Source organism: Neopsephotus bourkii, unplaced genomic scaffold (genome assembly GCF_033783945.1).
Source record: "Neopsephotus bourkii isolate Nb327-2 ecotype Australia unplaced genomic scaffold, CSIRO-AGI_Nbou_v1 NB_1638, whole genome shotgun sequence".
Lineage (NCBI taxonomy): Eukaryota > Metazoa > Chordata > Aves > Psittaciformes > Psittacidae > Neopsephotus > Neopsephotus bourkii.
Window position 1 is genome coordinate 6,419,795 of NW_026902113.1, and position 22,636 is coordinate 6,442,430.

The window sequence follows — 22,636 nt, forward strand, 5'->3', positions numbered from 1 at the left end:
AAATAGTGAAGCTGTTCACAGTTACTTCTTTCAACCTTAGAGCCTTAAGTATTGTTCAGCGATACCCTTTTTCTTAAGAGTAGATGCCATTGGTGTATAGTTTTAAAGAAATAGATTAAAAGTTTTGCTGGCACACTTGTTCTAGTGTCTTGTTAGACGTCTTTGAGGGAAGGTGGTAGTTCTATTACTGCGATGTAACTCTTGTTTATGTTTCAGGCATATTTGGTGACAGACTTCTCCAGTATGAACAGTTTAGGGTGGGGGAGTGTTAGAGTCTTTGTTCTGAAACATGTTTGCGCTGGGGCTTTGTCATGGTGAGATCAGTGTTTCAGGTACCCTTTTGTACCTCCTTCCTATGCCTGAAACTGCAGTGTGCATTTGAAAGTGTTGGAATAAACAAGAGCTTGCTCAGCATGCATTTGAAAGCTTGTCTTCCTTTACTGCTGTAGTATCCAAAGAAGCCTCACATCTCTGTTGTACTAGTGTAACATATCCTTTACATTTAAAGCTTAGTACCTTTCAGTCTCCCCATGGAGAATTCTGTCTAGATCAAAGAAAAAACATGCCCAGTGAAGACTCCACAACCTCTCAGGGCAAGCAGTTTGAATACTCACTCACATATACAGTAAAAATGTGTTTCTTGATGTTCAGAGGGAAACTCCTGTGTTTCAGTTTGAGCCCATACACACATAAACTTACGCATACACAAGCTGGGGCTGTTCACGCTGAAGAAGGCTGCATGGAGACCTCATAGCAGCCTTCCACTACCTGAAGGGGGCCTACAGGGATGCTGGGGATGGACTCTTCAGTAGGGACTATAGCAATAGGACAAGGGGTAACAGGTTAAAACTTAAACAGGGGAAGTTTAGATTGGATATAAGGAAGAAATTCTTTACTGTTAGGGTGGTGAGGCATTGGAATGGGTTGCCCAGGGAAGTTGCGAATGCTCCATCCCTGATGGTGTTCAAGGCCAGGTTGGACAGAGCCTTGGGTGGCATGGTTTAGTGTGAGGTGGTGTTTTGCGTTTTGTTTGCATTTATGAAAAAAACCCACCTTTTTTTTAATCAACCATGAGGAATACTGCCATTTATTTACTCTTTTGAGTCAAGCAATAAGTAAACTGATACCCAGACTCTTAAATTTGGCCACCTGCTGTATTTTTTCCATGGCAAGGGTTCCAACACCACAACTGTCTACCCTGGATTAAGAAGTCTTGTCTTAGACGTCAAAAATAAGATAATTTACAACAGTTTTGTGATATTTTTTTTCCTCTGACAGCCAATTTAAAAGAAATCACCCTTTAAACCACACATGACAGAATACTGAACCAATAAACTTCTTGAAGTAGAAATCGGAAAAACATAAGAAGAAGCTCTGATATAATAACACCAAAAAATAAATTTATTTCAGGAAAACTATAAACAATATATACACACAACAAGCATGAAAGGGTTTTGCTTCCTGGTTGCAGGAGTGTGCATTATTTTTGCTACTGTACTAATATTTCAACGTTACCTACAACTTGGTGTCCATGATAATATTACCATCCTTGTCCTTCACTCTTACTCTCCCAGAGACATACTTTGTTTCCTGCTGTCCGTTCATGTACACAGTCTTGACAGTACCATCTGGATATTCCCGTCTCTTAAACTCTGCTGTGTGTAGTTCTCTCTGGCCATTATTGAACTCTATAGTTTTGCTTCCATCTCTGCATTAAATAAATACATACAAGTTGGGGGGTGTTAGTAACATTGTACTATACAGAGGCTTAAATTTATCTTAGAACAAATATTAAATATGCAAGCCTAAATGAAGGAAGAACTTAACAAATAAAAGTATTTCTGAAAAGCCTGTTAAGTACCATAGCAGCTGGTTGGTACTCAGAAAACCCATTTCTGCAAAACTGAGTGCAGTAGAACTGCATTTTCTCTGCACTAAATCTTATTGCTGCAACAGTCCAGGAAAGTGCTCAAAACATTTAAGTTTTAAGCCTGTGATCAGCTATCAAAGCTGCTTGCTCCATGAGCTAGATTCTTGCATGTTCTCTAGAATTAGAGTTATGTACAAATTGGGAAAATCTCTCAAGTTAGGGAGTGAGATAATACACATGTACCTCCTCCAAGCTACCAAAGAAAACCCAAGATTTCTAGCAGTAAATATATGTTCACAGTACTGTATATTCAAGTGTGAACTTGTAGACATGCCAAATACTGCCTGTGGCAATGAGCCCTGTGGCTCCTTACCCATCTACAGGCTGAGGGTACCTGAAAGGTAAAGCTTACCGCTGAACACGAACAATGGTACCATCTGGGAAGATACTTTCTTCCTGCCCATCCATAAATAAGTTTTTAATAGTTTGATCAGGGAAGGTAATTTCTTTCTTGCCATCAGGATAATGCTTCTCTGAAATGTATTTTGAGACATAAATACAGGTGTGGATATGTGTGTGTATGTACATGATAGATAGGCAGCAATTTTGAGAGTGGGTTGGGTTGCATGATTTCTTTACCTATTTGTCCGTTTGAGAACTGCAAGACCTCTAAGCCGTTGGAGTATGTAGTGTGTGTAGTCTTGGCATCAGCATAATAATAAATCTGCAGAAAACAGTTTGGATTTAATGTAACTAGTGAGAAATTTTGTACATACATGCACATGTGCATTTAAATCAGTATTTCTAGAAAAATGCAGAAGATTTGGGATACATACTACTGTTTGATCAGGCATAACCTGCTTCACATCCCCATTGAAGAAGGTTATAGTTACGGTCTTCCCATCAGAACCCACTTTTTTCCATGTCCCATTGGGGAAATATATGAGGTGACAGCCATTTTTCAAAACCTTTTCAACCTAATGAATACATTACAGAAAGGTCAGTATTGAGCCATCACAGGCACGTTCTCATACATCTTTCACAACAGATGGCTTCCTGCATTTCAGATAACTGAGCTCTCATTTTACCTTTCCATCAGGATAAGCAGTTTCTCTCTGTATCTCTTCACTGTCTGTATACACAGGTCCAAATGGTAGTGACACATGAGCTTCATTAGGAGAAACATCCTAAAATGACAACAGTCTAAGCATAAACTCCAAATCAAGCTTTGTCTTTATACATCTTTTTTGTCTTAAGGTGACAGGTACTTCATGAAACACAGATGATCAGGAAGGCATAAACACAATCTGGGTTTCATGCAACTCCTAGTTAGTTGAAGTGGTAAGACAGCCTGAGAGCAATAATTGGTTGGTTGTAGTTTGGACTAAAGTGGAATTCAGCAGGGTGTTGTAGCATGGTGCTCATCCATGCCAAGGTATGAAACAGCTAATGAAGTTTCATAAATGCTACCTGCAGCAACTAATTTAAGAATTAATTCAACTACTGACAAGACTCTTGCATGGTTGCCCTGCATGGCACATAAAAACATCCATCTTTTTCTCCTCTCTCAAAAGGTAAAAATCAAGGGAGTGCAAGATTTCTATTTCCTCAGCCAAAGACTGTTCAAGATACAGGTAAAACACAGGTAAAAAAGTACTGACTACAGCACAACCATTTTCTGGTACAACAATAAAATTGCAGTTGAACATAAGGTGAGTCAACAGCTTCACCAGTCACACTCCAGAGACTTGTTTAAGTACAAGTAACTATTAAGCTTTTTCCTCCCCCTTAAAAATCAACTCAAGATACAGGACTTACTACCATTGAAGTCCTAGAAGAATCTTCTGGTGCTGTCATTGTCTCAGAGTTACTTCTGTCACTAGCAGCTGATCCTGATGCAGGTATTCTAGAAAACTTTCCTGCCCAGATACACATAATAAGTATTATTATATACGGTGAAACTGTATAGGACACCTACATTTCATAAGTGCAGCAGAAACAGGAATTCAAGCTCAGCATGAGCCAGCACTATGCACTTGCAGCCCAGAAACCAACCCTATGGTGGGCTGCATTAAAAGGAGGATCACCAGCAGGTCAAGGGAAGGTAACCTGCCCCTCTGCTCTACCCTCATGAGACCATACCTGCAGTTCAGCTCCAGGGCACTCAACACATGATGAATGCCATTTGGGATTACAGAACACAGCTTCTGGTATGCTCCAGACCACCAAACATGACCAGAAGCATTTTTCCTCTGAGAATGGTCTCATCACCCTTTTCTCCAGAACCCTGCCCTGCAAGTTATTTACCCAGATGCTCATGTCCATTACAAGTATTCTCGTGCCTACTTCTAACGTGATGATGCATTCTTTTTAATACAAGCAAAAGTCCACATTGGTTTTATTTTAAAGACTTGCAAATTCTCTGATAGACAAACATTAATACCTTTTGTCTGAGAATAACTTTTGCCATTTATCTTGGTGCACTTCCGAACTGGAAGAAGCGGAGATACAGTTTGACTTTTTGGGCCTCTGTTTGAAAGACACTAAAAGGAAGGAGATTATTTGTGGCTAATGTGAGATTTCTTCATAACTGTTCATACAGCAACAAAATTTATACACCACATGACACAAAATTTACTGGAAGCCTTCCTCACAAACTATACATTTTTGAGACTTGGTCAGCAGAGGGCTTGCATAATGTAGCTCAGGCTATACTATGGAACTCGTTCTCTTGTCTGCTGCCTCACTACAGACAACTGCAGAATGTTGATTTGGTGCACGCAATCCAGAATAAGTGTTACAGCTTAAAAATGAAATCTAAATGCTTTAGACAGTGGTGAACTGCTGGGCTTTTCTGGCTGGTCCTTAAGTTGCAGACGTTCACAGGTTAGATTCCCATCTATGATTTCTCTCTTATAATTGCATCATTTTGAATTTCTAAGAGGAGTTGCTCACCAGAATGGACACTGCACATTGTGAACACTTGGAGAATCACCACTAGTGGAGTTCCCAGATTAGTTAATTAAAAGTAAACATCGAAGTTGTAGCTACTGGATTCCAAGTTTATGATCCAAACCTCAAGATTATCCACACAGATGAATTTAAATCACTTACAGATTCTGCCCTTTTTAGATTTATCCCAGGATTTTCTACTTTCTTCTTGTTTCCAGCAGCTTCTGCTTGCTTCCAGGCCTCTAAACGAAACCTCTCCATAATTTTTACTTCCTCTCTTAGTTCCATATTCTCATTTAGTAAAGCTTCTATTTGATCTTTCAGACGTCGATGGGTGGTTGACCATTTTGCTTCTTTTCGTTTTAAATCTTCCTGTAACTCTGCAATCTGCTGTTTTAAAGCCTTAGAAAAAAGCATGTTTATAAATTTTCATTTTTTTAATATATGACACACACACACAAAAAAAAAAATAAGGTCAGCTTAATGGGGCAAAGGGTGAAAAGTAGAAAAAGTTTTCTTCCTTGAAAGAGATTATTTACTTTAGACTATCAACTTTACAAGCTAAACTTCAGTCACAGGAAGCATCTTTATTGCCCTCCTGACATTCTTTGCACTTCATAGATTGGCCAGTACAAATACACTTGAGACACAAACATTAAATCTTTAAGGCTACCCCTGAGAGGACTCTTCAAAAACCTTGACACAGGAAAGCAGGGAGTATACAATCACATAATACACATGTGAATCTGCCTGGCCAGTTTAGCAAATATTACTTCAATTTCTTGAAATAAGGAAAACTTGCAGGGAAGGAGGAGGGAGAACCATGTGACTTGTCTGTACATGTCATACCACATATCCTGACAATGAAGGAACAAAAAGATTCTGTTTCTTACATCTCTGATACCTAGAAGTACCTCGAAGTAATAACAAAACTAACTTTTTAAATCATAGATTACTGTTTACTGTACAACACTTAGAGACAGAATAAAACTCAAGTGCAGTTCTAGTTTGCATTTTGATCCACCACTAAGAATAAAAACTTACAACTTAATATTAACTACAGTAATTTTATATCAAAGTTGAAGGTCATTCTACCATAGTAATGGGCAGTTTTCAGAATGGAAACAAGACAAAGATTTGCTCATGAGGGAGTTTTGCCTTAAAGCCGTCAAACAAAACTGCTAAGACTGTAGTTCCCTTCTTCAATTAGAACCACAGAATCACAGAATCATTTAGGTTGGAAAAGACCTTTAAGGTGGTCAAGTGCAGCTGTTAACCCAGCCCTGCCAAGTCCACCACCAAATATGCCCACTAACAGTTCCCTTCTTGAAATCACTTGCAACCTTTCAGTTAAGTTACAATTAGCTCTTGACTGCCTTTAAATGAATTTACACATTCCTGCATGGACTAGAAGAATAATATATTTTTATACCTGGATTTCATCACGTTCTTTTTTATCTGGCATTGTTCTTGCTTCTGCCGTGTATTTTTCAAAAACTTTACGCTCCTTTTGCAGTTTTTTCATTTCCTTTTTCTTATACTCTTCTATTTCAGCCAGTTCTTGGGCTTTCTGCTGTTGGAAGTCTGCAATTTCTTTCCTGTAATTATGAAACAAAATATTTGTTTTAGCCCAAAACTACTTCACGTCTGGATTTCAGGGAAGAAAATGAAGACTCTGAATTTTGTGGTCATTGATTCCAATACAGCATGTTACGCCAAGGAAGACTGAAGCTATAAATGGTATTATTTATTTAAGGAGTCAGAATTGTCACTTAGTGTTTGAAGTCCAACAATTTCTATTTGTGTATCTTCTAGTTACAAAAGTTATCCTAACTCAACAAAGCTTTGGCTAAAATCTTCCACCATTTTTCAAAGCAGTAGAACACCATTTCCCCAAAAGTACCTTGGAAAAAGAATCTGCTAACAGCAGGAGGTCACAAATCAGCCAAAAAATGTGATGCATTTTCCAAACAAAATAAAAGTAACTTTGGTAGGAATAGGTGTGCCACACTTAAACCACCAGAGATAATTATTCTGCTCTGTATGCTACTTGTATGTTCCACAGTTCAAATTAAAATAGTCTCTTTTTACACACAAACATCTGATCTAAAGAAAGAACATCAGTCATGTTAGTATGAAGATTTGTTTTACAAGACCAGTTTAGGTCTATGTTACCACTTGGAACAAGAGTAAACAACTTGTCCCAAGTATAGCCTTTAAGGATATTATATTAAACTAGAAGGGGTTCTTACTATTATCATTTGTGTGCGAGTAATAATTAGTTTAATACATACATAGAGCAACAATCAGTTTCTCGACTTGTGTCTCCACTGTAACTGATACACACCAATTACCTACCTGTGCTGTTGGTAACTGGACATTAGGATAGTCTGGAACATACTATGTTAGCCTGAATTGTTCCCATTAACAATTACCTAATATTTGCCAAGGCATGCTCTCTTTCTTCACGGAGTTTAGACAGACTTGTGTTTTCAGCTCTGAATCTCTCTATTTCGTTTTCCAGTTCAATGAGTCTTTCTCTCAGTAGCTGGGATGGAACAGTGTTTCCTGTCAAAGAACAGCCAAGTACAAGTTATCAAAGCAGCATCCATATCAAAACCATCCATAATGGCTGAAGTAAACCATTATTACACACCGGTTATAAAATTAAAAACCAAATCAATTTAAAAATCAGGTGGTACAACTTTAGAGATAGTGGTAGTATTGTGAAACATTTCTACTGTTCAGCTAACACTGGAGTGACATTTCAAAGCACGTGATGCTGTTTACTCAAATACCTCAAATGCTGACTACATCTATCATCTTTGTAGAACAAAATATATATTAGCAAATGGAATGTGAAGGGCTTCACATCAATCCAAAGAAATTAGATGAAGGTATAAGGGCCAAGCATCAAACAGGAAAGTTCATGGTTGTTAAGTTTTTCCAAGTTTTATTCACAACAAAATCCGCTCACGCCCATCATCACTGTGTGATTTATTGCACAGGCCAGCAACAGGATTTGTGGGCTTTTCTGCCATGCCAGTTTCCTGTTCATTCACTACCTAACACTCTCAGAGTTTTAATAGTCCACTTCTTGGATATAGATTGGATATAAGGAGGAACTTCTTTCCTGTTAGGGTGGTGAGGCACTGGAATGGGTTGCCCAGGGAGGTTGTGAATGCTTCATCCCTGGCAGTGTTCAAGGCCAGGTTGGATGAGGCCTTGGGTGATACAGTTTAGAGCGAGGTGTCCCTGCCCATGGCAAGGGGGTTGGAACTTGATGATCTTAAGGTCCTTTCCAACCCTAACTATTCTATGATTCTATGATTCTGAGTATGCAACAGAAAAGCCTAGACCCTGATGCTGCAGTCTAGGTAGGCAGTTACCTCATTTACCCTTAAATGCCCCAAGGCTCAATAAAAAAAACCCCACCTCTCTTCCTGTAAACAACATCTAACAGGCATCCTTAAACAACCCTACAAGATCAGTTCTCCACAAAACAATAAGCAGAAGTAGCAGCTTTGTTATGAACTTCTCAAAAACCTAACCAAAATCCTAAATATTTGCTGGAGCAGAGTATGAAATCAAGATCTCACCACCTTACAGAGAAGGGATTTAAATGCTAGGCTATGCCATCATGCTTTCATCAAACAACTGCATTTTTAATAATCTCACTTAAACACAACAGCTTCAACAGGAGCCTTTAGAGGCAGACCTTCCCCAGAATGTAACCACAATTGAAATCAACTTGAGTAAGACACAAGAATTAATCCACATTTCCCACATTCCAAATGAATTCTTTAGATATTATACTAATGTCAAAAAACACAGACAGAGCTGCCACATCCTTATAAGGTGAATAAGCCAACCTAACGGTGCACAGCACTACCCTACTGTAAGTGTAAACATGCATGGTAGTGGAAAGGGAGGTACCACTTAATTTTTGGCAGGCATTTGATACTTTCCTCAGTTTGGGAGCAGTGATCAAGCAGCTCCAGATCAAGTTAATTCAAAGAGCTACTCTGACAGAAAACTAGCCCCCAGGGGAAAAAAAAAAACCTTCAGAAAAAACCAAACAAAAACAAAAAACCCCAAAACAGGTTGCACTGCTATCATTCTGCAACCTGCGTATTTGTTAGATCTGACATCAGACACTCAACCAGGAGAGGAGATGAAAAGTGAGAACAGAGCCATTCCTTGCAGTAGAAGTCTGTACTTATACCCTTTGCTGTAATGTCAGGTTTCAGCTAAAGTGTTAGCAGGAAAGAGTTGTAATAGGTTGTCTTCAACATTTCCTACCACTTACTGTTCTCTCACCTCCTGACTCCTGTTCCACATTTGATTTCATTTCATGCTCTGAATGACGTCCTGCCTTCTGTTTTGGTTTCAGTGAAGGAAACAGTTTCTTCATGAGGTTTGATACAGGAGGTCCATTTGAATCACTGTCCACTGCAGACTCTTTGGACATTTCATCTCTTTTTGAGGCAACTTTTCTCTTTATTGCTTTCTCTGGAACAACTGTATCATTCTTACCAGAAAAGTGCATCTGTAAAGGTGTTTTAGTATATTTTTCAGGTAAATCACTGTTAACATAATTTTCATCAAGATCACTCCATGTTCTTTCATCATCAAACTCAAACTCACTCCTACTTATACAAGACACACTTCTCTGATGGTCTGAAGCTTTTCTAATCTGCTTTGACAGAGCAGTACAATCTTTGTCTGATATACTAAGGTCAGCATCTCCATTTTTGCTTTCTTTGCTGAGGTCTGTAACAGAACCCCCATAATCAAAAAATTCTGGATCACTTTCTCTATGGCTTATAAAGGATGTCTGAGCATCTTCATTTTCATCCTTTAATGTGGACTCACTCTCAGAATCTATAGGAGTATTATCACTGCCCTCACCCTTATCTTCATTTACAATCCACTGATTACTTTTTAAGTCAGGAGCTGCAGTCATGGAAGAAGCTGAAAATACTACACCATCCATTTTATTCAACAGATCCTTCATCCTAAGAGCTGTTCCGGAATGTGAGGCTATATGCATAACTGCTCTATCATTTGTGTTTCCCTGTGTCATACCATCTGTCTTTTTATTTATCTGATTTACAAGCTCAAAAGCCAGTGACTTGACTTGCTGCTGTTTTGCCTTGATAGGGGTAGAAGACATTCTGCGGTCTTTTAAAGCTTGCTGATCTTGATCCAAGATCCTCTGCACAAATGAGGAATTACTTGAGAAAGAGATCTCATCTGCAGCTTGTTCTAGAAACAAAAATTCATCTAATTCTAGATTCTCTTTTTCTTTTTCCCTTTCCCAGTTTTCCAGCTTATTCTGAAATGAAACTTCAAAAGACAGTTCTGAATCTTTTACAGGATTACCTACAGGACACTTAGAATTAGAAAAGGCACTCGACACCTCGTAAGACAACTGAGGCTTTTCTGTGCCAGGTAATTTGTTTCCAATCTTGCTGGCATTAGATTTAGTAAATTCTACTATATGCTCTTCATTTTCTATTTTGTTGTTAATTTCTGATGGGAAAAAATCTTTCATCTCTACATCATGATATTTTCCTGGTGGCATTCTTGTTTCTAATGGCAAGGTATTTTTTCTGTTGTGGTTCCTGAGTACCAGGGTCTTTGGAATAGGACAATGTTTGGCTTTATTGGGGCGATTATACTTTTTACATGGTGCAACAGGGTTCCCAGGAACCAATAGTTTGCCAGGAGGCAGAGTTTTCTTCTGTATTTGTGATCTGTCCACTTTAATGACATTTCCATCATCTGAACACTTCTGGTGGAGTTTTAGGGCATTTTCTCCAGGTTTTGTAATTTTAGGTTTGGCGTTAGTGAATCTTGTTAATCCTTCTCCTCTTTTCAGGAAGGGTCGTTTGATCACTGGTTTGCAAATGGCTGATCCATTTTTCTCCTGAAGAAAAAGGAAAAGTAAAGAGGAAGAAAAGTAAAACACCAAATGTTAAAAAGCCCCTTATACAGTTCGAAGATTTCTTCAAATAAACCCCACATATAAGTAGGAATTTATATAGTACATTTCCACTGGATTTCTAAAGACATCTTAAGTGAAATATTTGGGGCTTATTATTTTATTTTAATAATGTGAATACTGCATGTGGTGTCAGCTTTTGATGCTAGAATCTTCCTTGTGCATTTTTGAAGCAGCTGCAGTATCTTGGCACAATATATAAAGCACTTTAAAGATAAAAAAAAACCAAAACAAACCAAAAAAAAACAACTAACCTGTAGCTTCTGGGTTTGCTCCAGACGACGCTCTTCCAGTTGTATCTGTTCTTCCAGGTATTCTTCAAATGTCTGTTTCTTCTCCTGAATCACAGCTTTAATAGGTCTAGTGTAATTAAAGAAAATATATAGAGAAAAAGCAAGTCTTACGTTTCTGTGCAAAATAACTGTGTTTAAAGTCACTGCTGTTCAAAGACCTAAGGTGTAATTACATAAAGCATGACAAAATATAAGATACTTTAACACTTAATGACCAATCTGAGAAATGCATTGTAACACTAGCTGTTCATCTTTTGAGAAATGTCTTATGAAATCCTTGCTATCATTAATATACATATCTAAAAGATATTGTAGGCAGGGTTTGCTCTTTCTTCTTTCATTGCTTTTCTCAATGACTCTTCTGCCCAGATCACCAAACTTTCACTCGTATTTTAGTCATACATCCAATTTTGAAAGTATCACCTACCCAGTTCACTGATGCTACTGAGATTGTGTTCCTTACCTCCCCCTTCGATAGTCCTCTGCCTCCACAGCAGTAATGGGTCTGTCTGGGATTGAGTGAGCTTTCTTCACAGCAATCCATATGGTGCTGTGGTTTGGATTTGTGACTACAGCAGTGTTGATACACACAAATGTCTTAGATATTACTGAACACTGCTTGCATGGCATCAAAGCTTGCTTTGGTTTTTCATGCTGCTTCCTGCCCCCAGGAAGTAGGCTGGGGGTGGGCAAGACACTTAGAGGGGACACAGCCAGAACAGCTGACCCAGATTGACCAAAGAGCTGTTCCATGCAATATAACATCATGTACAGCAGCAGTAACTGGGGCTTGGTCTTCTAAAAGGAGCTGTTGCTCAGAGACCAAATGAGCATCACTCTGCTTGTGAGAGGTGGAGGGTGACTGCCTATGCATCACTTGGGGTCCTCCCCCCCAACCCCCCCTTTCTTATTAAACTGTTTTCATCTCAACCCCCAAGTTTTCTCAAGTTGGCTTCTCAGATACCCTCTCTGATTCTGCTCTGGGGGACAGACTCAGTGGGCAGCTCCGTGACTGCTTAGTTTCTAGCTGGGCCCAACCCACCATAGCTAGGAACAAGTACTTCTTGCTTTAGCAATGACCTGTCGGACACAGCACAGGTTTAAAACAATACCAGCCATTACTGCTGCTCTATCAGCTCCATAAACAAAGCTTCTATCATACATGTGAAGGCTTCTGCCACAAGCACTATTATTACTTCTAGCCATATGCAGATGTTTAAACAAATGTAAGTCCTGGTAACAAACTAGTCACAGCCTTACACTCCTCTTTCACATTACTACTTTCACCAGTAGATAGGAGGTTGTAACAAATCAAATTGGGAACAGTAATTATAACTGTTTATATACTAAACTGTGTTTCTAAACTACCATTACCTTAGGCTGCATACACCTCTTCAGCCAATAGACAACAGTACATCTTTCACAGAATAATCAATTTCAAGCCATAGCCTCTCTTACTACAGTTCTCCACAGTACCTAGCAAAATGCAATTCCTGGTTGAGAAAACTACACAGATTGAGAGTATCAGACCTTTTCAATTAGGACTGAGAATTCAACCAAACTCAAGTTATTTGATACAAGCTGCATAACAATTGTCTGATTTACCTTTCTTCTGTATTAGTCCACAAATGTTTTCCTCTGCTTGAATTTTCAGAGAGATCTGCACTTTCCACACGTAAAGGATCAATGTGATCATCTTCACTCTCCGTTAATATTTCCATCTTCTTTTGTTCTGGACACCACATGTTTTTTCCTATGAAGTTAACAGAAATTTATTTTTTTTCTTGCCACCAACAAATCAGTTTTCAGCTCATACTTTAAGCAACATTCAGGTCATATTAAAACCAGGAGGGAGCTTTATGGTAATTTAGTCTGTCTGAACTCCTACATGAAATAGTCCTAAGATTTGCCCAAATTAATTCTTACTTGAATTTGAGCTTTTTCCTTTTTTTTTTTTTTTTGCAAGAAACTTCCAAATATGCATTAAAACTTTTCCACAGACCTTAAATAACCCATTCTCATTGTTCATCTTCTTTGCTATTGTTAATTTATGGCTTAAAAATAAATGAACAAATTTGGATGTCTGCTGTATTAAAGAGCTCTCTTACCAAGCTTCTGTTTCTCATGTATATAGGTATAAAATAGGTTCAGTTTATTCTTTCACATACTCTTAAACCAAGCCCTCCGATTAAAAGTTTCAAAGCTGGTATGAAGTATAATGAAATGCAATGCTGTACCTTTTCTCCTATAATCTCTACAGGTTAATAAGGTTTAACCTTATTAAACTGCTAATTTCAAACCAAAACCACTCTTCCAGTCATAGGAGAAGACTAGTCATTCAGTGCCAATGGTAAAATTGAGAAGAGTAGGAAAGAAAGAACCCCTTTGAACTGCTCCTGACATACAAAAAATTTTTAGTCGTATGGTGGGACCCCATAAACCCATCTTGATTCCCAATTCCAGTTCAGTCACTAATCCACACAACAGAGCTGTCTAAAGACATTCTGCATCCCTGGATAAATTGTTATTTTCCATTTTCCTCAGGAAAATGTATGTACAGTTCAGCCTAAACAATTCTGCTATCCAGAATCAGTCATTATTTTCTATTTTCAATCTTTATCACATGTAAGCTTTAGCAGTAATGGTTTTAAGCTTTTCCTAAAACAGACAAGCACTTCATACAGACAGAAAAAAACTTGATTTTTGCCTCATGTTGCTTTTAATAATACCCACATGGACATCAGCAGGAGCAGCCCGAGATCTCTAAGCTGTCAGTAAAACAAACCACAAATCAAGTAAACCAACACTTGTATAAGATCTTCACAATAAGTAATAGAAAATTTCAGTAACTACAATGGGAAAAATAACCCACCACACACCAAGTTATCTTCTGTAAATGACTAACCAGTAATGTGTTTGTCTTCCTCATTTTTCAGACAGTTCTGGATTTTCATAGACACACCCAGACCTTGTTTCTCACAGGCAGGCACTCTTGAAGGGCTGTTCTTCAAAGATGAGGTGCATTCTTTGCTGTTTAACTTTAGTAAAACATCACTGTCTTGTGCATGTGGAGAACCAATTGAAGCATAAGCTCTGTCTTCAAAGATATTCTGATACCCAGATGATGGCAACCGGTGTAAAGTAGTTAAGCCCACTGAATGCCCAGGTCTCAGCTTTTGACCTTCAGCCATTAGAGGATAGCCTTTAAATTAATAGAAAAAAATAAAGTCTGTGTCATTATATGTGTATTACACCACCACTGTTCCACAGGAGAAAAGAAATGACACTGAAAGGCCAGATTGACCACTCAGCTCCACCCTTAGGTTAGTGACCATGAAAAAGGAATTGGGCAACCTGGGTTTTTGTTCTCCTGAACTAAGCCCTAAGTCCATCTTCTCAGGCAGGCAGAGTGAAAGAAAAATAATCATTTAGGACAGGTTGGATTTATACTGCCAACAGGAGAAAATACCCCTGGCTCAGCTCTCAAAGCTTTTCCCAGCCCAGCACTGTCCCCTTCTGTTGCACACAGCAAATGAGACTGGAAAACCGGTACAGGTTACAAGTGTTTGTTTTTAAATACAGATCCTTCAGCGCATCACCAGAAGAAATTTGTGCTGTGAGAGCACATGCGAGGAGAGAACACTTAATTTGGTGACGCTGACAGCTTAAAGCAATCAAAAATATTGTGAAAAACAGTTCATGAGAAACAAAAGCAGCTGTTTGTTCTACACTGTAATTTATATGTGAAATATGTTCTTCATATGATCAAGTTACATATGATCAAGTTACAATTACAGCTGGCATTTTATAAAAACAGGACAGTCTTCCTTCTTCACTTAACTTTCAGGCACTGGAGCAATGCAGCATTTATCTTTTGATCACTCAAGTTTTCTTAAGGTGAAAAACACTGAATATGCTTCCAGGTTTTAACTGGAAAATGAGATTAAATTCTTCGGTTTACTCAAAGTACGTCATACGGTTTCTTTCTTAACTTACCAAGAACTGCTGTCTGGCCAGATACCATGCTAAGTAACTTATGCTGCTCTTCCATTAGCCTTTGAAGTTGCTCCATCTGTTGTTTCTTTAGTTGCTCCTGTTTCTGTTGTTGCAATTCCTTCAGCTTTTCAATCAAAATATATAAATGTATTGAGGTTAAGCTTACTTAGAACGTACCACAGGATTAGTGTCACAGAGACAACAGGTCTTGTTTTAAACGTTTTCCATTAGGTAAGTGTAACATGAAGGAAATTAAGAATTTTCCTATCTATGAATACTCTTGCTATTTCCAGTTTGTCCAGTTAACAGTTCCACCAGTGTTTAATTGACCTATCTGCAAACAACAGGAATCAGAACACTCACTTCTGCTGCATAGGGAAAGCATTCAAATTCTGCTCTTTTAAAATTAACATCTGCTAAGCTGTTGTTTTATTCAAATGTGAAATACTTCATAATAATTAAAGCTTTAGAGAAAGTGCAATGGAGTTCCCCTCCCGCCCAAGATCTCAGTCAACAGTCTCAGTGAACAGTACTGATACAAAAGGCCAAGAGGAGGAAAAAGATTAGAGAACATTAAGACTCCTGAAGCTGCCTGAAAAAAACAAACAAACAAACAAACAAAAAATAACCAAACAAAAAAATCTAAAATACTGATTAAATTCAGTAGTCCAGTCTTCATTTCCTTGTGCAGCAAAGTTCCTGGCCCTGTCTCAAGCCCTATGCAGGACCAGGGCATTCTGTACCCTACCAACCACAATGGTGGTGGGCTTCTGTGTCCATCTCTACCTCCAACACATACATATGTGCTACTTCGAGTTCCTCCAAAGGAGAGACAGAAGCCCTACTTAAATCCTTCCACAGACCAACAATTGGACCACACCTGTGATAAAACCGTGTGCACCTTTCCATGTAAAAAGATTTTAAGAACAAGCACATTGCCACTGAATGCAATTTCATTTTAAACTGGAACCTGTGCCAGCTGGAAACAACAGAAAGTAGACTCTCAATAACTGCACATCAGTGGGGAGGACACCAACTTTTATCCATGCATAACTGTGACTTAGGAGTTGCTCTTTAAGCTGTATTCTTTCTGTTGCAGAGTTTGCTTACTTCCAGGTATAATCATATGCAGGAACGAAATAAATCTTAGCGAGATACATCAAGAAATTTTAAGCCTTTTACCTGTTCAAGCTTTTGTAAGAGTGGATCCCTGTGCTCAGATTTATTCTGACCATCCATTTCACCACGGACAAAGTCTGGTTTAAAAGTTTCTGCTTTACATGCTGCTGTTGGAGAAGATGTTTCAGTGATATACTGCTGACGTGCACAAGAGCTAACAGAGTCTTCACACAAGGAGTCATCACTTACAGAACAGCTCTCTGAAATACGCAACCTTTCAGCAGGCAAAGCTGTGATATTTTCAGGTCCAGATAACAAGTTTTCTTTGTTGATTTTCAAACCAGTAAAACTAGGATCTAATAAGACTCCAGCACGGGAACTATCAGACATCCAACGCGCAATGAAGTTTTGTTCACTACTCAGATCTTCAATAGTTGGCATCTTGCAAACTGTATCCCAAGTTACTTGCTGGTGTAGCATTAACATAACAATATGTTATGTAGGGTCAGTAGAATATCACCTAAGTCCCAGCTATTTGGTATGGATGATTACCTACTTTTAGCACCTAAAAATTAAACAGATAAACAGAATAATAAATGTACAAATAACAGATTACCAGCAAAATAAACTTACTCTCTTATAACCAACCTATTTTATTTACAAAAATAAGTCACAGTCTACTTTTTTGTTGGTAACAGAAACAATTTGGACAAGTAACAAACACTTTCTATACATAAAATCAGCATAATCCAACTTTTAGACTTATTGAGTACAGTTAATATTATCTCAAATACTACGAAGTATAATAACCTCTTCAGTAGTACAGAGAGGGATTCAGAATTTTTTTTAAATGCCTGCAACAAAAAAAGAGGCAATTTAAGGAGCTGAGAGACTTCCTGCGCAGGACCTTCGTATTAATGACAAGTTTCAAATACATCCATCTAAATACAAGCATTTTACTGCACATATTTCAATGCAGCACTTACCATTTTCGTGTCATTTTCTCATGGGAACTCTAGAACCATCCTGCCTGTTAGGTTCTTCCCGCTGTAAAAAGGCTTGTTTGAAACAGTGACAGTCACTAAGAGAAACAGCAAAATATCCTTAGGAAAATGCTCTCCTACTGCCTTCTGTTTATGAGACGCCACTGGAAGTTTCCGAGCGAAGAACAGATTCCTGCTCAGGCCAACGAGTCCACAGGGCGATTTTTCCTGTCACCTTTACCAGACCCTTTCGCGGCAGCTGACTGTTAAAAGCTCCCCTGAAGTTTATCGGCAGCAGCTCCTTACCGCCTCCCGAGACAGCTGGCAGGGCTGGAGCCGGCCCGGCCCGGCAAGCCGAGACGAAGGTAGGGAACAGCCGTGTTCCTCAGCCTAGCCGAGAGGCCAGGCCCGGCGCTCTCCTTCCCCCACGGACAGGAGCGCGAACACGGCCTCAGCCCGCGGCACCACAACCCCCTCGCAGACGACGTCCCGAGGACGCCGCCAGCGCCCGCCGCTCTCCCAGCCCCACAGCACCCGCACCGCGACAGCTCCCACCCGCGGCCCCTCACAGGCTCTGGGGCGGAGGCACCAACACCACTCCGAGCTGTCTGCCACCCTCCTTCTTCTATTACAAACCTGCCGCCATAGCACGGCCTCCCGGCGCCATAGGCTGAGCACCACCCCAGCGCTGAGCATGCTGGGATTTGTAGTCCCGAGCCGCTACCTCCCCGCCCAGCCGCAAGGCGGTACATCGGCGCTCGGACTACAGCTCCCGAGAGCCTCCGCGGCGAAACAGCCGTTGATGGGCATCAACAGCACAGCTCCGCGTCCGGAGTCACCACCGCCCCGGCCCTGCCGGGCTGTGTGGGGCGGTAACAGCGGCGGGGATCTTTTCAGGCTGCTGGGCCTGGGCGTCGCTCCTGGGCAAGGCCCGCAAGTGGAGGCGGCTCCCGGGTCCTCCCTGCTGGAGGCCTCTTTGGGAGCTGGAGGTTCTTGACAGGCAGCGCCTCCAGGAGGCCGCAGACGGCAATGGTGTTTAGAGGGTGTCCCGGGGTCGTGTCTAGCGAGCCGTCCGCAAGACTCTTGTTAAATAGCTGTCAGTCAGGGAGGAAACGGAAGATAAATGGGCAAAAAGCACCCCCTGGCTTTCTGACATTTTGTGCTTTAGGCATGCTCTATCTTACTGAGCAAAATTAGTGTTTTCTTCTGAGCTCCAGTAAGTGGCAGAGCATCACACAACAAAAACTTGTATGTTGTAGGCAGTGACCTGTTCTTGCAGTTGTTGTGGGCAGGTAGAAAACCGAGCTCTAGATTGTGTAAACCCAGGGCAGACCTCTCATTGCCTGGTGCTTGTTTCAGTTCCCAGTGTTACTGTGTATTGTTCCACAGGGCTCTTTCTGCTGAACATCATCTTCCCAGTGCTTTGGTTTTGCCTGTTGTGAATATATTGTCTACACAATCGTCTTCACACTCGATTCTGCATTAGCAGTGATAAGCTCCTGTGCTAGAAAATAGAAGGATTTGTAGTGGTGCTTTTTTAAAAGCACCCTTTGGCTTCTTCAGTAGGAAAATCACAGAATCCTAGAACGGACCTTAAAGTTCATCTAGTCCTACCCCCTTTGTGTGACCATCCATCCAATTCCTTATCCACCAGGTAGGTGGTCCACCCATCAAATCCATGTCTCTCCAGTTGAGAGACAAGGATGCCATGCGGGACTCTGTCTAAAGTTTTGTGCAAGTCTAGATACCTGATGTCAGTCATTCTTCCATTATCCACCAACACCATGATCCCATTGCAGAAGGCCACCAAATTTGTCAGGCACGATTTGCCTTTAGTGAAGCCATGCTGGCTGTCACCAATCACCCCCTTATTGTCTATGTGCCTTAGCATAGTTTCCAGGAGGATTTGCTGCATGATCTTGGCAGGCACCGAGGTGAGACTGACTGGCCTCTAGTTCCCTGGATCTTCCTTTTTTCTTTTTAAAAATGTGGGGTATGTTTCCCCTTTTCTAGTCAGTGGGGACTTCAATGGACTGCCAAGAGTTCTCAAATATGATGGATAGTGCTTGGCCACTTCATCCGCTAGTTCCCTCAGGACCCAATACAGTAGAGGTGTTGTTTCAGTTTACCTGCACTCTGAAGGCCTTACAGGACTGCAGGTTACTCACGGTCTACTGCTGGATGATGAAATCTTATTGTTGGCTTCTTCTCTGTGCCAGAAACTATAATCCGTTGCTAACAATGGTGTTGAATCTATGGCTTGGTCATGAAGTACAAGCTCATGTGCTTGTGTGAAACCCAAAAGGCTACTGGGGCCTTACGGATCACCAACAACATAAATTAAAATTGTTAAACCAGTGGTAATTGTCAGCAGTCCCACTTTGCATAACTTCCTTATTTGGTGCTGCAACAACACAGTATTCCACTGATAAAAGTGGTTTTCAGCAGTTAATTCTCAACACACAGACTAAATACAATCTTTTTTGTGCTGATTTTGAACATTGGAAATGTTTCCATTCAAAAAGAATAAAGCCAAACACTGCTAAATTCCTTGAGAAGTTTGTTTCTCAAGGGAAATAGAAGACAGGCTACTGCTCAGTGGTAGCATTCATCAATAATGAATGGAAATAAAATCTTCTTCACTCAAGAGAGAGACAAGCTGCTTGGGACAGACTTTGAACAAGTTTTAACTCAATTTTTTGCTCTCTGACAAATATTTGAAAGTTCAGTTGTACTTTAACAGCGAAAATTTCCTTCTCCTGCCAAGTGCATCAAGGATTACTGCCCCTTATGCTGCAGGAGACTACACTTTGCTTGACTTATTTATTTAGCAGAGTCTCTGTCCCTTCGGGCATTTTACAAGGAGCTACTAGTGTGTCCTAGCTCTCCCTGCCTACAACAGCCAGCTTCTCTCTCCAGTTATACCTCACACTGTTGGAGAAGCAGGAAGATCCTCCAGGGAGGGCAGATGCCTGAGCAGGTGAGTATAAACCATTTGGCTCCGTCAGAACCACCTAAAGATGATCAGGGGTCATTTAAAACCTCTTGTGCTGGGAACAGAGAAGGGAGGGGGTTGTCTTTGTAGACAGACTTGGAGAAAATGAATCCAATCCTTCAAGCTTACGCATTCCTTCTGTGCTTGCTGGCTGACCTATGGTTTATTTACAGATCAGTCCTCACTATAATTTTTTTCTCAGTTCTTAGCAGCTCAATTTTCGTAAGCAAATATAACATAAAATACTTCTGTGGAATTTTGCATCGGATGCAGCTAGCAATTTCAGTTGCTTCTGGTGTTTTCCAGAAGAGGTAAGTTGTCTAACCAGGCTGATGCTTGCATTTGGTTGTATGTATTTCATTGCCTTCTAATAAACTTTTTGTTTTGGCTGTGCAAATGGAATTCATTATTTCCTGATGAGACAATTTCTGGTGATACTTCAGCAGTATCCAGAGTCTGCTTTAAAGAATATATTGGGGAAACTAGTGCCCACAGAGCTCTAGTGAAGAGGAAAGCAGTGACCAGTTCTATACTATGGTTATTAAAGGAAGTTTTTGGCAGTGGCACATTTGCCCTTGTATATGCCTCAAATTAATCTATCTATCTTGTTTGTGACAAGCTTCAAAATAAAGTTGATAAAAGCATCACAAAGCAAGTTTTCCCACAAAGCCAAGTTATAACAAGGCTGCATTGTGAAAGATTTTAATTACCTTAGATAATGTAGTGAAAACCTCTTAGTTAATAATGGAGAGTTGGGGGGTTTTCTGTGAGCACTGAATAGTTTTATGCCGAAAGCACTGCTAAGCCATAAAATAAAAAAAATATAAAAGAAAAAAAGAGTCACAAAATAGATGTATATAAGGAGATCATGTGCCCTTTGATCTGCCATCTGCCCAACCTAAATGTACATATTACCAGTAGAGTTGCCAGTTCTTTCAGGTATATAGTGCAGTAGATGATTTGGGCCCTTCATATAGAGTACTTTTCTGAGATGAAATTGTATAGACATGTAAAATTTTGTCTGACAGTGTTGATTTTCCATGTTGTTGGCATATTTGGGGATTTTTTGTTCTAGGAAACTAGTTAAGAAACTGTTCTAATAAATGTTTCCTCATTTGCTCATACATGATGGGGAAAAATGTGACATGGTAAATAAATGCAAGTAGTTCAAACAGCATCAACTTTCTTTTTTTGCAATCTTTAATGTAGGTGTTGTCTATTTATAGAAGTAGGAGAACAGAAGCTTAAATAGAATTTTCAGTATGTAGGAGCTCACATTAAGTTGGAGAAAGTTGATTTTGCTCTGAATAGCCTCTCCAAGAGAGAGGCCACTTAAAACAAGACATTTTTGGCTAACATAAGAACTGTCTTCCTTTCACATTATTTTTACTTTCAAACAAGCAATTTCTTATTTGTTCTGCCTCATCCTCTGCATCCAGGTTGAATTTGGAGAGTCCAAGTATTCTAAAGTCTCAGTTTTGTCCAGTTACCTCACAAATAAAATTATTTGGCCTTAAGTCATTGTGGAAAATTTACATCATGAAGTAGGTTTCCCAGAAATACAAACAGAGGAAACCCAAAGTCTTTACCAGTGACACTGATACTAACCCTCTGGGTGAGGTGAGGACATGGTGTACTGGGATTGAAAGAATCGTTGTTAAATAGAATATATGACCCGAACGTTTTGTTTTACAAGCATATGTTCTCTTTATGCTAGTTACTGTAGCATTAGCAGCATGTCTGTATTAGCAGTTTGGCTTGGAGCAGTGATGCAATTTTAAGCCAAATCTCTCAGTTGTCAAGAGCTGCCTTATGCTTATTAATTCCTCAGAGTGGTTTTGAGGTGTGCCTTCGGAATGACTTTCAGAGAGAACTGTACTGGGCTCTGTGCTTCAAAAAAGCTTCCTGGGGGCAGTGGTTTGGGCTTCTGTCTGCACCCACCCTGTCATAAGGCTCTCTAGCTCCCACTTAACACTCATTTACCACTGAAGGGCTCTGAAACCCTAGAAAACCTGTGGCATGCTGAGGAGCTCATAGGCTGTACAAAGATCTTAGTGTTCTGTATAGTGTTCTCATTTACACTAGAACTGTCATTCTCATGAGTTTTTAAGATAATTTTGCACTCACAGGAATCTAGGAAAACAAATACATGTTGATGACACATTTCAATAGCTTTAACTAGACACTGCTTTTATATTTTATTGCTATAAATTCTACTCCTGTCTAAATAAAACTTTCCCAAGCTCTCATATCTTAGCATGGTTGTCACAAGTGACACACAGCTGGTTTTCATTCAGGTTGCTTTACAGACAATTCAGGTTGACAGTGCTGAGAAGAGAAGCAGTCCCCCTACTTCCATCTCTTCCCTATCTCTCCAGCACTTCCACTTCTACAATATCCACTGCTACACTACTCCTTTTT

General features: G+C 39.9%; 1 protein-coding gene and 1 long non-coding RNA gene across 5 annotated transcripts; one reads left to right on the plus strand and one right to left on the minus strand.

Moving 5' to 3' along the window:
• Positions 1-1,383: 1,383 nt before the first annotated feature.
• Positions 1,384-16,869, minus strand: CENPJ (centromere protein J). Of its 4 annotated transcripts, none has more exons than XM_061374322.1 (16): positions 16,301-16,869; positions 15,119-15,242; positions 14,091-14,324; positions 12,728-12,875; positions 11,084-11,189; positions 9,143-10,754; positions 7,258-7,390; positions 6,255-6,420; positions 4,985-5,224; positions 4,314-4,413; positions 3,689-3,789; positions 2,959-3,057; positions 2,707-2,847; positions 2,510-2,594; positions 2,283-2,403; positions 1,384-1,708 (listed from the first exon to the last, which is right to left on the minus strand). In XM_061374322.1, the coding sequence occupies exons 1-16, from the start codon at positions 16,721-16,723 to the stop codon at positions 1,516-1,518; spliced, it is 4,026 nt and encodes a 1,341-aa protein (XP_061230306.1). In that variant the 5' UTR covers positions 16,724-16,869; the 3' UTR covers positions 1,384-1,515. The 4 variants fall into 4 exon arrangements, with proteins under 4 accessions (XP_061230306.1, XP_061230305.1, XP_061230304.1 ...); XM_061374321.1 differs by having other exon boundaries at positions 3,692-3,789; positions 14,028-14,324; XM_061374320.1 differs by having other exon boundaries at positions 14,028-14,324.
• LOC133223536 (uncharacterized) lies at positions 10,147-11,024 on the plus strand. The gene is made up of 2 exons (XR_009728600.1): positions 10,147-10,276; positions 10,707-11,024. It is a non-coding gene; the product is annotated as an uncharacterized LOC133223536 (long non-coding RNA).
• Positions 16,870-22,636: the final 5,767 nt, after the last annotated feature.